General features: G+C 37.4%; 1 protein-coding gene across 6 annotated transcripts; it reads right to left on the bottom strand.

Moving 5' to 3' along the window:
• Positions 1-8,719: 8,719 nt before the first annotated feature.
• LOC104210529 (uncharacterized) lies at positions 8,720-18,370 on the bottom strand. 6 transcript variants are annotated; one of them, XM_070162950.1, is made up of 4 exons: positions 17,906-18,370; positions 17,272-17,404; positions 14,422-15,695; positions 8,720-9,152 (listed from the first exon to the last, which is right to left on the bottom strand). In XM_070162950.1, the coding sequence occupies exon 3, from the start codon at positions 15,683-15,685 to the stop codon at positions 14,720-14,722; it is 966 nt and encodes a 321-aa protein (XP_070019051.1). In that variant the 5' UTR covers positions 15,686-15,695; positions 17,272-17,404; positions 17,906-18,370; the 3' UTR covers positions 8,720-9,152; positions 14,422-14,719. The 6 variants fall into 6 exon arrangements, 2 of the variants coding, with proteins under 2 accessions (XP_070019051.1, XP_070019052.1); XR_011403877.1 differs by lacking the exons at positions 14,422-15,695; positions 17,272-17,404; positions 17,906-18,370 and adding exons at positions 9,856-9,977; positions 10,483-11,035; XM_070162951.1 differs by lacking the exon at positions 17,272-17,404.
• Positions 18,371-18,627: the final 257 nt, after the last annotated feature.

Here is an 18,627-nt window from a genome sequence, read left to right as displayed (position 1 = left end):
GACTTCTACTCGTAGAAAAAGAAGTAAGGTTTGGAATTTTTTTGAAATAGTAGAAGGTACTGATAGAGTTAGGTGCACAATTTGTAACGATACTTTTAAACATTTGACTGGAGGAAATTTAGGTGGGACTGGGACGCTTAGTAGACATATGAGAGTTGACCATCCCATAGAATGAGGCACTGATGGGGATGGAAATCAAACAACTATTAACCCTACTACTGGAGGTCTAGTAAAATATGATAAAATGAGGGATCTTGAGGAATTAGCAAAAATGATTGCTTTAGGTTGTCTACCTTTTTCTTTTGCTTCTTCATCGTATCTTATTATGTATATTCAAAGGATTTGCAATCCTTTATTTAAAGGTATCCCTAAAAGTACTTGTAGAGCAGATATCTTTAGACTTCATGGACAATATCAAACATACATACGTTATTTGTTTAGCCATCTTCCTTCTAGAGTATGTCTAACTTATGATATTGGTCATGCTGTTAATGGAAATGATTATTTAACAATTACATGCCATTGGATAGATGATAGTACTTGTATACAAAAACGTATTATCGCTTTTAAATATGATGAAGATCAGAGTCATACTGCTGCGTTTATAAGTAGTACTATTGTTGAAGTTGTTGAATTTTATAATATAAATAAAAAAATATTGTGTATGTCTTTTGATAATGCTTCTAACAATAATGCCGCAAATTCAATTTTAAAAATGCATTTGCAACCACCTCTTGATGATATTTTTCATGTTAGGTGTGCATGTCATGTTTATAATTTAATTGTTAAAAGTGGTCTTGATTTATTTTCAGTTGAGATTACTCATGTTAGAAGAGCAGTTGGTGTTATTCAAGGAAATAATAGACAATCTAGAATAAAAGAATTTAAGACTAAGTGTATCCTATAACCTTAAACCTAGATTCATGCCAGACAAAATTGTTACTAGATGGAATTATACATATGTATTTTTAAAATGTTGCTACAAATATAGATTCTCAATAACTGAAGTTGCTAATGCACATTGTACTGATCCAAGGCGTATGTTAACAAGTGATACTTGGGAGGTCATTAATATGTTGTTAAATTTTTACATAAATTTTATACAGCTACTGTTGAGTTTTCTGGAGCATATTACCCCACTGTTACTATGGCTTTAGTACATATAGCTGAAATTTCTTTTCTACTATCTGAATTTAAGAAGCAAGAAAAATATAAGGATGTTGTTGAAAAAATGCAAGCAAAATTCAAAAAATATTTCTTTCCAATTCCTCCGATTTATTTAATTGGTGCAGTTTTAAATCCTTCTATTAAAATGTCTGATTGTCACCAATTAATGAATGCTTTATATACTTATATGGAGATTGGAGAAACTGAAATCCCAAATTTATATGTTTCTATGAACAAGCTAAATGAATATTTATAACAACTATATAATTATTATGCAAATGAATGTGATAATGCTGTTCGTGCTTCTGGCAATGTTAATCCCGCTATGCAATGTAGCACTTCTGCTACTGTGGATGATGAAGAAGGCCTTGATAGTTTTAATATTTTTTCTACATTTTCTAACACTCAAACCAGTAGCAGGAATATTGATGAACTTCAATTCTACTTGTAGAAGCAAAAGGAGCCTCGCACAAAGGAATTTTCACCGTTGGGATGGTGACATGAAAATGGAAAGCAATTTCCTGTTCTTTTCGCTATGGCTCGGGACGTACTGAATGTGCCAATTTCTACTGTTGCATCGGAGAGTGCATTTAGCCAAGCAAGACAACAACTTGGAGACACCCGGCACTCATTGGGAAACAATGTTTTGGAAGTTTTAGTATGTTTCAGAGATTGGATTAGATCGGAACGAAGAAATCAAGGAAAGGAAGATGTTGATAGCCCAGAAGACGAGGAACTTGGAGATATATTAACACATGGAAACCCATCCGAATTTAACACGCCAGAAGAAGGTCAATCGGTTCATATTGATTATGATGAACTTGCTAGGGCGATGCAAAACATTTGAAATTACTACTTTACTAGTTTACTTGTTGAAAAAAATGTAAACGTTTCATTTTGTAAGTTTGAAAGTTGAAACTTGAAATTAAGAAATAAAGTAGCACTTGCAATAAGTGCAATTTTTTCCCATATTACTTGTATTCTTCTAATTAATACAAAGTATTAATATAACTTACAATAGTTATACAAAATTCCAAAAAAAAAAATTAAAAATACACTAAACCCGGCCCGGCCCGGCCCCTTCAACCTGTAACCCTTATGGTTCAATTTTTACTCGGATTAACCCAGCCCGCTAAACCCATTACTGTACCAACCCGGAATCGGCCCGGCCCGAAACCCGGACGGGTCAAAAAAAAGGACCCGGCCCAGCCCGGCCCACCCGTTTAACAGCTTTATGGAGGGGTAGTAGGGTGTGTGGTAATGGAAAAACTAAAATTTGAAGAAAAAAAATTGGAGAGGAGGTGGGGTGAGTTGGTGAGGGTGGGGAAGGTTAAAAAGGAGTTTTGGAAAATGTTTTCCTTAATGAGTTCATAAGGAAAATATTTTTCAAAACATTTAAGCCAACCAAACATGGGAAAATTGGAAAATATTTTCCGAAAAATATTTTCCTTCATACCAAACACACCCTTTAATTGAAAATTTTCATAGAAAATGAGTTCCTTCGTGCCAAGCACTGTTTATTCTAGACATATCTATGTGTCTTGTTATTTTTTCTATGTAATTATTAAACAATTAATCTGATATACACCCACCTCTATGTATGGGCCAAAATCCACATTTTTCGAAATAATATCAGTAAAGCATCCGTGAGGGACCATGTGTCGAAGAAATCTGGTTATCAGCAAAGGCCGTGGTCGAAGAGTCGGCGAGACTGAAGTCGGAGAGACGTCATCGAGGTCGAGGTCGAGCACCTTTGACAGAGTTATAGCAGCTACTGTTAAGATAAGACTTAAAGGAGAATATTCTAGCGGATATTCTCTGTATTTGTACTATTAGGATTTCTAGGAACATGTTCGCTATAAATAGAAAGAAGTGATAAGGGATATGTGATATTCATTTGTAAAAATACACTTTGACTTGAGAAAGAGAATCACATTTCATTGCTAATATACAAATATCACCTTTTCACTTGACTTGAGAAAGAAAATCATATCTCATTGCTAATATACAAATATCACCTTTTCACTAAGATTTTTGTCTACACTTTTCCAATCTAGAATAACTCAAATATTCGAAGGATTGTCCATCAGTCATCATTGTCAAAAAGAACATTCACTTCCGTCCTTTGTTGGGGACTCATTCATTCTATTTACTTAAATATCATTTATTGCTATTCATTGATAGTATTGAATGCTACACTATTGCCTTTGATCTTTGAAATATTTATTGCATGCTGCCGTCGTTATTCGAATATGTCTACATAGTGTTTGTTGCATTTTTAAGAACTCCATCTTAGGATATTATTGTTAGCTAAGATTAATCCTCATTTGTATAAATTTAATTATTTGAACCAAGTTCTATATTTTTTGGTCAAACAATTTAGCGTTGTATGTGGGGATTTCTTAGTTAAATCTTTAGTTTCTTCTAGATCTACAATTAACGCAAGTCACTAACGTAGAAAAACCCCGAGATCTCTTTTCTTTGTGTATACAAAACCTACATGGCAGGTAATCAAGGAGAAAGGACAACAATAACAAGTGATATCACAACCAACCTCATGAACGTCATCAATGAAAGATGCGAAATAGCAGGCGAGGATGTGATGCCCAATGCATCCCTTAGGTGAGAAAGGTCGCCTCCCCCACACTGCAGTACAACAAAACCCAGCAGAAAAGGGTCCTCCACATTCGTAGAAAAAGGAACGCCCCCAGTCGTGAAAAAACTCCTCGAAGCATGGCTGACCGACACTCTGGTGAGCGTCCTCAGCAGACCCGTTTCAGGAACAACTACAAAAACTGCGAGAGCTTGCATGATACAATAAACGGGCGAGCGGTACGGCTAACCAAGCCCTCCAATGACAGGTATGACTCACAATATTACTAATGGTGCAGGTGATAGTGCCCTCGCTGCCGTTCTAAACAGGATGGAAGAGATGTAAAATGAAAACAAAGCACTTCGCGACCAGATGAAAGAACATCAAGAACGAGTTGACAAGATACTGGGTGCCCCTTAGCTGCTGCCAAAGAGGGACGCTGACAGGTTTATAGAGCAGTCGTACAGCGATGAAACCGCCCCATATGCCATACCAAAGACCTCCAAAATGCCGTTATACCTCAAGATACATGATAGACGACCAATCCTGGAGATCATGTGACTCATTACGTCACCCCCGTGAAAGGCAACGACCTCGCCAAGGAACAAGTGTTCTCTATTTTGCTGAAGAAATAAAGAAAAACCCTTATAGGAGGAGATTAACATGGTATTCACAGCTACCAGCCTGCTCCATAGAAACCTTTGAGAAAATATCCGATAAGTTTGTAACCGCCTATACCAGAGCCAAGAAGGCCGAAGCGAGAGTAAACGATATATTTGCCATTAAGCAGTCCTTGGGAGAGGGGCTAAAGGATTTCCTCGCCTGGATCAACAGAGTAAGGATGACCCTGCCGAACGTATCCGAAGGTATGGCGTTCGCCGCCTTCTAGAACGGATTGAGTATGGATGGATCAAGAGCAACTAGAAAACTGATGAGCTGTTTGATGAAATATCTCCCAACCACTTGGGACGAAATCCATAATGCTTATTGTGCTGAGGTCCGAGCAGACGAAGACGATCTCAACAGACCAATTAATCGGCTAGCATCAATGCAAACCGAATCCAAAAAGGATCGAAGAGACATCAGGAGAAATTACCTGATTCTGCGACCCAGTAGAGAATGACATCAACCATATGTCAAGATGACCGCCGCCTTTTCCCCCCGCTATGGAAAACGCCCATCTAGGCCAAGGACAGGGACTCATTGAAGCGAAAGAGGTATGCCTCCTTTATTATCTACTCACAATTTTTGTGTGTCACCTACAGAGATAGTTTATGCTCTTGAGAAACTCGGAACGAAAGTGAAGTGGCCGCCGAAAATGAGATCAGACCCGAACACCAGAAAATCCGACGCTCTCTGTGATTCCACCAGGAATGAGGGCATAAAACTGAAGATTGCATCACTCTCAGACAAGAAGTCGTAAACATATTGTGGCAGGGACACCTCAAAGAGCTTCTAAGCGACAATGGGAGAACCAATTTCGCTAGAGGACGTGAACACCAAGGCCCGCCAAAGCCGCCATCGCCAGATTGTACTATCAACATGATTATCGGTGACAATGATGACGCCTCTATCAACAACGTGAAGTTCACCACCACTCATAAACTCAAGCGATCTAACACCCGTGAATGGTATGACAAACTCGAAGAAAATATCATCTTTGACAAGTCAGATGTCGACGGTTTGACTTTTCCTCATACTGATGCCCTCGTTATTACTTTATGCATTTTAGATATCAATGTCAAATGCATCATGGCAGACGATGGGAGCAACGTATGCATTATCCATCCTCGGGTCCTTACCCAAAGGAGACTCGAGGATAAGATAATGTCGTGTTGCATCACGCTAACCGGTTTTAATAATGTAGTTGAACGGACATTCGTAGAAATTACATTCCCTGTCTTGGCTGATAGCGTGACTTTAGAGACAACATTCCACATCATGGACCAGGCCACTGCGTACAATGCCATAGTGGGACGACCATGAATACATCCTATGAGAGTCGTCCCCTCCAGCCTATACCAAGCAATTAAATTCCCAACACCATGGGGGATATTCAGTATACACAGACATCCCGGGAATGCTACCACATTGCCTTAGATGACACAACCACCCAACAGAGAAAAGACAAAGAAAGAGTGGCGTAGCAATCAACGGTATTGAGACTGCAGATTCGATCATAGAAGACCTCGACCCCGTTCAATTGAACCTCAACGACCATAGCAAGAAAGCCTATATCGGCTGCAAACTACGGGAACCAGGTAAATTCAGTCAATTCTTAATAGCTAATGCAGATTTGTTTGCTTTCAGCCATGCAGATATGCCGGGAATCCCAAAGGAAATCGCCACACACAAATTAGACGTCGGCCTATTCCACCCCTAGTAAGACAGTTCAGGCGTAAATTCAACTCCGCTATGAACGACGCGGTCCACGAGGAGGTGGAAAAAGTTTTAGAGAACAACTCCATCAGGGAGTCGAAGTACCCCAAGTGGATCACCAATGTAGTGATGACCAAAAAGAAAAATGGGAAATGGTAGATGTGCATGAACTTCACAGACTTGAACAAAGAATGTCCGAAGGATTAGTTCCCATTACCTCATATCGACCAACTCATCGAGCAACAGTCGGACACGAACTATTGAGTTTCTTGGATGCTTACTCAGGCTATTACCAAATTCTTGTGGAGGAAGAAGATCAGGAGAAGACCACGTTCATCACCCACCAAGGAATATATTTCTATAGGGTCATGCCATTTGGACTAAAGAACGCGGGGGTTACTTATCAAAGATTGGTAACAAAGATGTTCAAAGACTAGCTCGGCAAAACCATTGAGGTATATATAGACGACATGCTGGTCATGTCTTAAAGGGCAGAGGATCACATCGATCATTTGAAAGAAACTTTCGACATACTCAGATGGTACAGAATAAAGCTGAACCCGGGAAATGTACGTTTGGTGTAGCCTCAGGAAAGTTCTTGGGTTTTCTGGCATCACAGCGAGGGATCGAGGTCAACCCAGACCAAATCAAAGCCATCGAGGGGATACCAGAACTCCTAACCACCCAAAAACAAGTCCAAAGGTTGACTAGTTGAATCGCCGCCCTATCCAGGTACGTCTCGCGGCCGTCAGATAGATGCCATAAAATTTTTGGCGTACTCAAGAAAGACAACAACCTTGAATGGACTCCCGAGTACGTCCAACATCTACGAGAATTGAAGGCGTACTTATCATCACCGCCCCTACTTTCAGAACCCCAATCAAGGAAGCAACTCCTCGTCTATATCGTCGTCTCCAAGGTAGCAGTAAACGCAGTCCTGATTTTAACTGTGGGCCCCTTCCTGCAGGGAGAAGTAATGTACGATTCCTTTTGGTTTTAACTGACTATTTCTCTAAATGGGTGGAAGCTAGGAGCATTTACCCAAATACGAGAACACAGGAGGTAATCACCTTTATATGGAGAAATATCATCTGCCGATTCGCCCTACCAAAAGAGATCAGTTGTGACAACGGACCCCAATTCATAGGAAAGAAAACTGTTGAATTCTTCGAGAAATAGCATATCAAAAATGATACTCTCAACCCCATATCATCCAGTGGGTAACAAGAAAGCAAAATCCTCCAATAAGTCCATACTAAACATCATAAAGAAAAAGCTCTAAGACACCAAGGGACTATGGGCGGAGATACTACCAGAAGTATTATGGGCCTACCGAACAACTTCGAAGATGAGCACATGAGAGACATCCTACTCTTTGGTCTATAGGACCGAGGCAATAATACCAATCGAGGTCGGAGAACCAAGCCTAAGGTAATCCCACGAAAGTGGCTCGAGTAATGACGAGAGCAGAAGATAGGAACTCGACAAACGAAGAGATATGGCATTAATAAGAATAGTCGCCCAAAAACAACAAGTAGAACGATATTACAACAAGAAAGCAAATGTACGGCCGCTCAAAGTCGGGGACCACGTACTGAAAGCCAAAACTTAAGCGAGCCAAGACCCTTGGAAAGGCAAGCTGGGAACAAACTGGTACGAATTCTCAATGTCAGGGACTACATTACTATTTCATTGCTTGACTTCTCAATACTCTCCAAGTCAAACAATGAAGGGACTAAAACTGGGACTGGAATACCAGCCAACACCCAAAATCTGTAATTTTCTCCAAATATGTAACCAAAGCAACAATGTCAAAGAAATAAGAAGACTACGCTTATTAGAGCACCTTTTTTCATGTTTAGGTTATGCTTGACACTGTCGGAACGAACACCTACCGGCCCTCGGCTGCGATTCACTAAAAGGTTATGTTTGACCTTGCTCCCTCGGTCGCGACTCAACAAAAAAGTTATATTCAACTAAACTCGAACAAACTCCTACTGGCCCTCGGTCGCGATTAAATGAAAGGTTATATCCGACTAAGCTCAAACAAACACCTACTGGCCCTCGACCGCGATTTAACAAAATGTTATATTCGACTAAGCTCAAACAAACACGTACCGGCCCTTGGCCGTGACTTAACAAAAAGGTTATATTTGACTACGTTCGAGCAAACACATATCAGCCCTCGACCACATTTCAACAAAAGTAAGGCAAAAGCGAAATGAACAAACAATAGAATAAAAAAACATATAAGTACAGAAAGTAAACCACGAGAAGGAAAAAGATGCAAGGAACAACATTGATATTTCATGTAGCAACCCCTTTGGGAGGCTACTACTTAAGAAACAAATCTAACTCCCTACTAACAAAATATTAAAAGAGATATTAATAAAAATATCCAAAGTAATTTAGTAGCGGAAATAGGCCCATGCGAAAAGGTTCAAAGTGCAATATATTTTTTTTCACATACACCATAATTTTATTTAACATAAAATACAATGTCAAAATATTAACACAGGGTGATATAACCCTTCTTGAGCAATCAAGAGATTAAAACAACTTTCTAACAAATTTATACACTCATTCAAAATCACTGCAAGTTTGTATTATACATAAATTTTAAACTATCGGGTATAAAGAAAGGGAAACTAGTTTTCTCCTTCTCTACATATTTACAAGACAAAGTGTAAATTCAGCATATTACAAGACCCGAGTCATTAAAATACCCTAATACAATAAAGTAAGTTACAAATTCAAGTTACGAGTTTTTTTTGGTCTTTAAAACCCAACAAGCCTCCAAATAACATAAGTGTGACATATATATATATATATATATATATATATATATATATATATATATATATATATATGTATATATTCTGTATATCCTGTACATCATGTATACGTCCCAAAACTATGCAAAACCAAGGTGCATATGCAAATGTGATCTTCATAAGTTCTTCCAAAAGACCAATTCACCCTGGACATCTTCAGATTTCATCCCGAACATTTCCTACGATAGAAAACAACTATCTCTAAGCATAAAGCTTAGTGGTGTATAAACTTTAGGCTTGGAGTCATTAAATTCTCCAATTCCCCTTTTCAGTCATAGTTAGATCAATTTAACATAATTTAAAACAAGTGAACAAATATATCAAACATACCAATATCAAACTTTGAAGTGTTTCCAAATATTAATAACAATGCTCAAGAGTCTAGAAAGTGTATACTATCAATTTAAGGAAGTATACCAATTATCCATTTTTCGCCCAATATGTACGTCATGCCATCACACTAAGCATAATCAAATATCAAGATGGACCGAAGCCCCAAATCAAGTAGGGTCAAAACCCAATAGACAAGAGAATCAAGAACCATATTAAAAATGGCTTCCTAGTTCGTACTTAACACGGACAAGTTCCATAATCCAAGACGAACTACAAATCCAAAGTCAAGATGGCAAAAGATCCGAATCAAGAGGCATGCCAAGTGAGTGACCAAATCACTGCCACAAGAAGGACAAAGTCCCAACAAGAATGCAAAATGATCAAACAATCCGTACGAATGGGCGATTTAGCAAATTTCTGACAAGAGTTAATATAATACGAATAAAACAATATAAATTGAAGACAATAAAAAAAAAATATCAGGTTATTTCAACATATTTCCAGCAAGCAAAAAGAGTACAAGTTTATACACAAACTTTGGTGTTTTACCATAAAACAGTTCAATCACAACTTGGGGACGTTCGAATCGTCTACGCCGTAAACAAACCAAATCTGTCCACTTCCTCAAACACTTCTCCTTTGATGTTTTTTTTTTTCAAGGGTTTATATACCTTAAATACATAATCAAATATCTAAATAAGTTCAGTGATTTAACAAGTCAACTAAACATGATATTGGTGAAAATTACCCAAAAACGTTTGAAACAGAAATTCTGGACAGTATCACTGTTCTAAGTTGTGACTTAGTTTTGAAGATTTATACGGACAAACTAGACTTTATAGTCTTCATAAAAGTTGTAGATCTATGTCTTACCATTTCAGAACATCTTGAATCACCACCATATCAATTTTGAAAAAAAAGTTATGCTAAATTTACTAACAGAAGTACATGGAGTATTTCAAGAACTGAAAATCTGGACAGCACCTGCCCTGTATTTTCTGACTCTTTTTCAGGTATATAACAACAAAACTAGATTTTGATTCCTTTATAAGAGTTGTAGATTTATGAAATACCTTTCCAGAAAGTCCTAGATCACTTAAATCGGAGCTCTGTACAAAAAGATATATAGAAAATACTAGTAGATATCTAGTATAAAAACGGGTTATAGAAACTTACCAAGAGGAGCAACTTGATCTTCACCAAAAACGAATTTTGTGTGTTGATTTAGTAGAAATACATGAGTTTTTTTTTATGAACCTTCAGCTTCTTGTTCTTACAGAGGAGAAAGATAGAGAGAGATAGAGATAGAGAGATAGAGTAGAAAGATAGAGATAGAAAGAGAGAAGTAGATATTTCTTCTTCTTTTTTTGTTTCGGAAGAGTAGAAGAATAGGGAGATTACGGATAGATATGAAATAAAATGATTCCTCAACTACTAAATATTCTTAGATAAATACAAAAGGTTGGAAACCCAAAACTTAATTATATACTATATTTAATAACAACTCGTCAAAATAATATTAAGTGTTACATATAGCAACACCATGGAACTTCCTTGCCAATATTAACACAACCTAAGTAAGAAATTTTCATATACTGACCATTTCACATTTAGGAAGTGCAAAGTAAAATATTTCCTCGTTAAAAAAAATGCTCACTCAAGAATGCAAATATTGTAAAAATTTTGGGGTGTTACAACTCTCTCTCCCTAAAAAAAAATTTCGTCTCGAAATTTACCTTGTACTAGTCCCGAAACAAATGTGGATATTGAACTCGTATATTCTCTTCTCCCTCCCAGGTAGCTTCTTCGCCTGAATGATTTCTCCAAAGAACCTTCACTAATGGGATTCTTTTTTTTCTAAGCTCTTTTATCTCCCGCGCTAAGATTTGAATTGGTTCTTCTTCATATGTCAAATCAGGATTAACCTCAATAGACTCAATAGGAAGAACATGAGATGGATCTGAGCGGTATTTTCGAAGCATAGAAACATGAAAGACGTTGTGGATCTTACCTAATTCAGGTGGCAAAGCTAGCTTATATGCAACCGGACCAATTCTTTCAAGTATTTCATAAGGTCCAATAAATCGAGGACTCAGTTTACCTTTTTGGCCAAATCTCATAATCTTCTTTCATGGAGATACCTTTAAAAATACCTTATCGCCCACCTGATGCTCAATTTCACGTCTTTTAAGATCAGCATAGGACTTTTGTCTGTCTGAAGAAATTTTCAAACGATCCTTGATGATTTTTACCTTATCTTCAGTTTGTTGCACAATCTCAGGACCCACAAATTTTCTTTCACCAACCTCATTCCAACAAAGAGGCGTTCTACATTTTCTCCCATATAAAGCTTCATAAGGAGGCATGCCTATGCTTGATTGGTAGCTATTATTGTAAGCAAATTCTATTAGGGCCAAATGTTTGTCCCAACTACCCTTAAACTCAATAATGCAGGCTCGAAGCATATCCTCCAAGATTTGTATTACCCTTTCAGACTGGCCGTCTGTTTGTGGATGGAAAGCAGTGCTAAAATTCAACCTGGAACCCAAAGTTTCTTGCAGACTAGACCAAAATCTGGATGTAAACCTCGGATCTCTATCGGACACAATAGAAACAGGGATTCCATGCAGCTTCACAATCTCATTAATGTACAATTCTGCTAAACGTTCCAGTGAGTAGTCCATTCTGATTGCCAAGAAATGAGCACTCTTAGTTAGTCTATCTACAATGACCCAAATTGCATCATGATTTCTTTGAGTACGTGGAAGTCCAGAAACAAAGTCCATCGTTATCATTTCCCATTTCCATTCAGGTATTGACAAAGGTTGCAGTAAACCAGCTGGGACTTGATGTTCGGCTTTTATTTGTTGACATACCAAGCATTTAGAAATGAACTTCTGCAATGTCTTTCTTCATACCACTCCACCAATAGTGTTCCTTAATGGTCCGATACATTTTAGTACCTCCAGGATGCATTGCATAAGGTGAACTATGTGCTTCAGTTAAGATCTGTTTTCTCAATTCATCATCATTAGGAACACACAACCTATTTTTATAAAATAAGGTACCATCTTTCCTTAATGAAAAATTTGATTCTCTTCCATTTTGGACTTCTTCAACCCGTTTCACCAGCTTCTCATCTAACTTTCTGTGCTTCTTGGACTTGCTCAAGTAAGACTGGCTTGACTTGCAAATTAGCAATGATAGAACCATTAGAATTAAATGAAAGGCAAACATTCATGGCTCTTAATTCAAGAAGCAAAGGCAAATGACTTAGAGTTAAACTTGCAAGGGAATTGCGACTCAACGCATCTGCAACCACATTGGCTTTACCAGGATGATAATCAATCGTGCAATCATAATCTTTGATGAGTTCAATCCATCTACGTTGTCTCAAGTTTAACTCTTTTTGTGTACCCAAGTACTTCAAACTCTTGTGATCAGTAAATATGTGACACTTCTCTCCGTACAAGTAATGCCTCCAAATTTTTAAGGCAAAAACAATGGCAGCAAGTTCAAGATCGTGAGTGGGATAATTTAACTCATGTGATTTCAACTTTCGAGAGGCATAAGCAATTACTTTCCCTTCTTGCATCAAAACACAACCCAAGCCACGATGAGATGCATCACTGTATACCACATAATCTTTTCCTTCAGCTGGCAAAGAAAGTATTGGAGCTTGTGTCAACAAGGATTTGAGCTTTTCAAAGCTCTCTTAACACTTGTCATCCCATACAAACTTAGTATCTTTCCCCAAAAGTTTGGTTAAAGGAGAAGCTATAATAGAGAAGCCCTTCACAAACCTTCTGTAGTATCCTGCTAAACCCAAGAAACTCCTTATCTCAGTTGGAGTTTTTGGGAGTTTCCAATCAACAATAGCTTGAATCTTACTAGGATCAACCTTCACACCTTCAGATGATACAATGTGCCCCAAAAATGCCACTTCATTCAGCCAAAATTCACATTTGGAAAGCTTAGCGTAGAGTTGTCTCTCTTTCAGAATTTGCATGACAATTCGGATATGCTTATCATGATCTTCTCTATTCTTGGAATAGACTAAAATGTCATCAATAAACACTACCACAAATTGATCGAGATAAGGCTTGAATATACGGTTCATTAGATCCATAAATGCGGCAGGAGCATATGTTAAACCAAATGGCATTACCAAAAATTCATAATGGCCATACCTGGTCCTAAAAGCAGTTTTAGAAACATCTTGCTCCCTCACACACAACTGATAATATCCAGACCTCAAGTCAATTTTTGAGAATAAGCTGGCACCCTTCAGTTGGTCAAACAAGTCATCGATTCTAGGCAGTGGGTATTTGTTCTTGATTGTTACCTTGTTCAGCTGTCGGTAATCAATGCAAAGCCTAAGAGTGCCATCTTTCTTTTTCACAAATAAAATAGGAGCTCCCCAAGGTGAAATACTGGGACGGATGAAACCTTTCTCAAGAAGTTCTTGCAATTGAGCCTTCAACTCTTTTAATTCAGCTGCAGCCATTCTATAAGGAGCGATAGAAATAGGGGTAGTTCCCGGGACAAGATCTATAGGAAATTCAATCTCCCTTTCTGGAGGCAACCCAGGAAGATCATCAGGAAATACATCAGGAAAGTCGCACACAGTTGGTATGTCCTTAAGACTTGGACTCCCCAATCGTGTATCGACTATATGAGCAAGATAGGCATCACAACCTTGACAAATCATTTTCCTTGCCAAGACCGCTGAAATAATATTAGATGTCAATGATCTTTCTCCTTGAACTACTATGTGTGAATGTGCAGGAGTTCTAAATGTCACTTGCTTCAACCTACAATCAACCACTGCGTGGTGCCTATGGAGCCAATCCATGCCAACAATAACATCATAGTCTTGGAAGGGCATTTCAAGCAAGTCGGCAGGGAAGACCAGATTTTGAATCATGAATGGACAATCTCGGTAAATCCTGTTAACAATAGCCTGATGACCTAATGGACTCGTGACCAGCACATCAAAGTCAAGTCTCCCAGATTTAACAGTATCAGGAAATGCAAGTGATGAGCAAACATAAGAGTGCGAAGATCCAGGATCAAATAGTGTAACAACAGATATGCCAAATAAGTGAAATTTACCAGCAACCACGCCTGGGCCATCCTGGTCATTCTTCTGTCTCATAGCATAAACTCGTGCAGTAGCCCTTGACCCACCAGCCTGATTAGCTCCACTCGAACCCGCTGCTTGCATATTTCGAGGTCTAGCACTGCTATTAGCTTGAGAATGAATAGTGACAGGCTTTTGAACTGATCCCTCTGTATGTGAATACGAAAAAGGATTAGGATTAGGACAATCCTTCACTTTATGATCCATACTTCCACAATTAAAGCAAGCACCGGAAGCTCGTCTACAGGCACCATAATGATTCTTCCCGCACTATGCACAAATAGGGGTATGAGTTTTGCCTTGGCCATAACTTGGAGTACTGGCAGTAGAAAAATTCGACTTGTTCTGCTTATGATGTAATGATTTATGTGTACTCTCAGTCTTGGAATAATCAAATTTTCCCTTTTTGGATGGACCGCCATAATCTGAATTACCCTTCCTAAACCTGTTTTCTCTCCTACTAGCTTCTTCCTTGTCAATTCTTTCCCAAGTAAGAGCAGCTGAAATCAGCTTGGAAAAATCATCAAGTTGTAAGATTGCCACTGATTTTCGAATGTAACCATTCAAACCTTCTTCAAATCTTCTGCACTTGTCTCTTTCACCATCAATAATACCTTTAGCATAGCGAGAAAGCCTGAGAAAGTTTTGTTGATATTCTGCAATAGACATACTTCCTTGTCTTAAATTCAAAAACTCTTTCTTTTTAGCATCACAATAGACAGGGGGAACATATTTTGCATGAAATAATTTCACAAAGTCATCCCAAGTCAGCACCGGAGGTTTTGCTTTTGCATTTGGCACACTTACCCACCAATCATAGGCGTCTTTTTGTAAAAGAGAGATAGCATACTTAAATTTGGAAGCATTAGTACACTCTAGTTGTTCAAAGACCCTCTCCATGCGCTCGAGCCATTGTTCAGCTACCGTGGGATCTGTAGTGCCTTCAAATTCAACTCCGCCCATTTTTCTCATCTTCTCAAAATTCATTTCACTAGGTTCTGACCTTGTCCCAGCCAAGTGACGAAAGAACTCAGCCATTTGCTGGAATGGAGGAGTCATAAATGGAGTATTATGACTCATTGCTCTTGGATTACTGCCCACTTCATTTCCACTAACACAAGGATGATTTAGGTCAGGCAAGGGTTCCTCATTTTCTCCCTGAAGGTGAGGCATGACATTATGCTGAGCCTGACTTTCATCAACGGATTCAACATCTCTATTCGAAGAAGAGGCCATGTTAAAATTCCTATAAAAGATAAGATCACACTGCATTAGGGACATGTACATGATGCACGTGCACACAGAATCCAATAAATTAAATTAAACAAGTATGCAAAAATTTATAAACTCCAAGTCATTTTCACAAAAAAAAATAACAACAAATACTACGTACTATCACAACAAAAAAATCCTAGAATCACAAGCTGTGGCTCTGATACCAAAACTTGTAGCAACCCCTTTGGGAGGCTACTACTTAAGAAACAAATCTAACTCCCTACTAACAAAATATTAAAAGAGATATTAATAAAAATATCCAAAGTAATTTAGTAGCGGAAATAGGCCCATGCGAAAAGGTTCAAAGTGCAATATATTTTTTTTCACATACACCATAATTTTATTTAACATAAAATACAATGTCAAAATATTAACACAGGGTGATATAACCCTTCTTGAGCAATCAAGAGATTAAAACAACTTTCTAACAAATTTATACACTCATTCAAAATCACTGCAAGTTTGTATTATACATAAATTTTAAACTATCGGGTATAAAGAAAGGGAAACTAGTTTTCTCCTTTTCTACATATTTACAAGACAAAGTGTAAATTCAGCATATTACAAGACCTGAGTCATTAAAATACCCTAATACAATAAAGTAAGTTACAAATTCAAGTTACGAGTTTTTTTTTTGTCTTTAAAACCCAACAAGCCTCCAAATAACATAAGTGTGACATATATATATATATATGTATATATATATATATATATGTATATATTCTGTATATCCTGTACATCATGTATACGTCCCAAAACTATGCAAAACCAAGGTGCATATGCAAATGTGATCTTCATAAGTTCTTCCAAAAGACCAATTCACCCTGGACATCTTCAGATTTCATCCCGAATATTTCCTACGATAGAAAACAACTATCGCTAAGCATAAAGCTTAGTGGTATATAAACTTTAGGCTTGGAGTCATTAAATTCTCCAATTCCCCTTTTCAGTCATAATTAGCTCAATTTAACATAATTTAAAACAAGTGAACAAATATATCAAACATACCAATATCAAACTTTGAAGTGTTTTCAAATATTAATAACAATGCTCAAGAGTCTAGAAAGTGTATACTATCAATTTAAGGAAGTATACCAATTATCCATTTTTCGCCCAATATGTACGTCATGCCATCACACTAAGCATAATCAAATATCAAGATGGACCGAAGCCCCAAATCAAGTAGGGTCAAAACCCAATAGACAAGAGAATCAAGAACCATATTAAAAATGGCTTCCTAGTTCGTACTTAACACGGACAAGTTCCATAATCCAAGACGAACTACAAATCCAAAGTCAAGATGGCAAAAGATCCGAATTAAGAGGCATGCCAAGTGAGTGACCAAATCACTGCCACAAGAAGGACAAAGTCCCAACAAGAATGCAAAATGATCAAACAATCCGTACGAATGGGCGATTTAGCAAATTTCTGACAAGAGTTAATATAATACGAATAAAACAATATAAATTGAAGACAATAAAAACAAAATATCAGGTTATTTCAACATATTTCCAGCAAGCAAAAAGAGTACAAGTTTATACACAAACCTTGGTATTTTACCATAAAACAGTTCAATCACAACTTGGGGACGTTCGAATCGTCTACGCCGTAAACAAACCAAATCTGTCCACTTCCTCAAACACTTCTCCTTTGATGTTTTTTTTTCAAGGGTTTATATACCTTAAATACATAATCAAATATCTAAATAAGTTCAGTGATTTAACAAGTTAAACATGATATTGGTGAAAATTACCCAAAAACGTTTGAAACAGAAATTCTGGACAGTATCACTGTTCTAAGTTGTGACTCAGTTTTGAAGATCTATACGGACAAACTAGACTTTATAGTCTTCATACAAGTTGTAGATCTATGTCTTACCGTTTCAGAACATCTTGAATCACTACCATATCAATTTTGAACAAAAAGTTATGCTAAATTTACTAACAGCAGTACATGGAGTATTTCAAGAACTGAAAATCTGGACAGCACCTGCCCTGTACTTTCTGACTCTTTTTCAGGTACATAACGACAAAACTAGATTTTGATTCCTTTATAAGAGTTGTAGATTTATGAAATACCTTTCCAGAAAGTCCTAGATCATTTAAATCGGAGCTCTGTACAAAAAGATATATAGAAAATACTAGTAGATATCTAGTATAAAAACGGGTTATAGAAACTTACCAAGAGGAGCAACTTGATCTTCACCAAAAACGAATTTTGTGTGTTGATTTAGTAGAAATCCATGAGTTTTTTTTTATGAACCTTCAGCTTCTTGTTCTTACAGAGGAGAAAGATAGAGAGAGATAGAGATAGAGAGATAGAGTAGAAAGATAGAGATAGAAAGAGAGAAGTAGATATTTCTTCTTCTTTTTTTGTTTCGGAAGAGTAGAAGAATAGGGAGCTTACGGATAGATATGAAATAAAATGATTCCTCAACTACTAAATATTCTTAGATAAATACAAAAGGTTGGAAACCCAAAACTTAATTATATACTATATTTAATAACAACTCGTCAAAATAATATTAAGTGTTACATATAGCAACACCATGGAACTTCCTTGCCAATATTAACACAACCTAAGTAAGAAATTTTCATATACTGACCATTTCACATTTAGGAAGTGCAAAGTAAAATATTTCCTCGTTAAAAAAAATGCTCAATCAAGAATGCAAATATTGTAAAAATTTCGGGGTGTTACATTTCATACTAAAAAAACTATTTACAATGGCTTGTGAAGACACCGGCAAAAATACATACAAATCAAAAGAAAACTATTTCTCTCTGCCATCACGACCTTTAGTGCCCTCGCCAATTTGGTTCTCAATTGCGTCGTCATCTTGACCACCAACACCTTCGCCATCTCGATTCCCTTTGCCATTGCCACCTTCACCCTCAGGATAA

This window comes from Nicotiana sylvestris, chromosome 11 (assembly GCF_000393655.2).
Source record: "Nicotiana sylvestris chromosome 11, ASM39365v2, whole genome shotgun sequence".
Classification (NCBI taxonomy): Eukaryota; Viridiplantae; Streptophyta; class Magnoliopsida; order Solanales; family Solanaceae; genus Nicotiana; species Nicotiana sylvestris.
This window is presented reverse-complemented; position numbering and strand designations above follow the sequence as displayed.

What these genes read in the sequence shown, in the direction of transcription:
- LOC104210529 (XM_070162950.1), bottom strand. Translation starts at nt 15,685, where the DNA reads ATGGCCTCTTCTTCGAATAGAGATGTTGAATCCGTTGATGAAAGTCAG.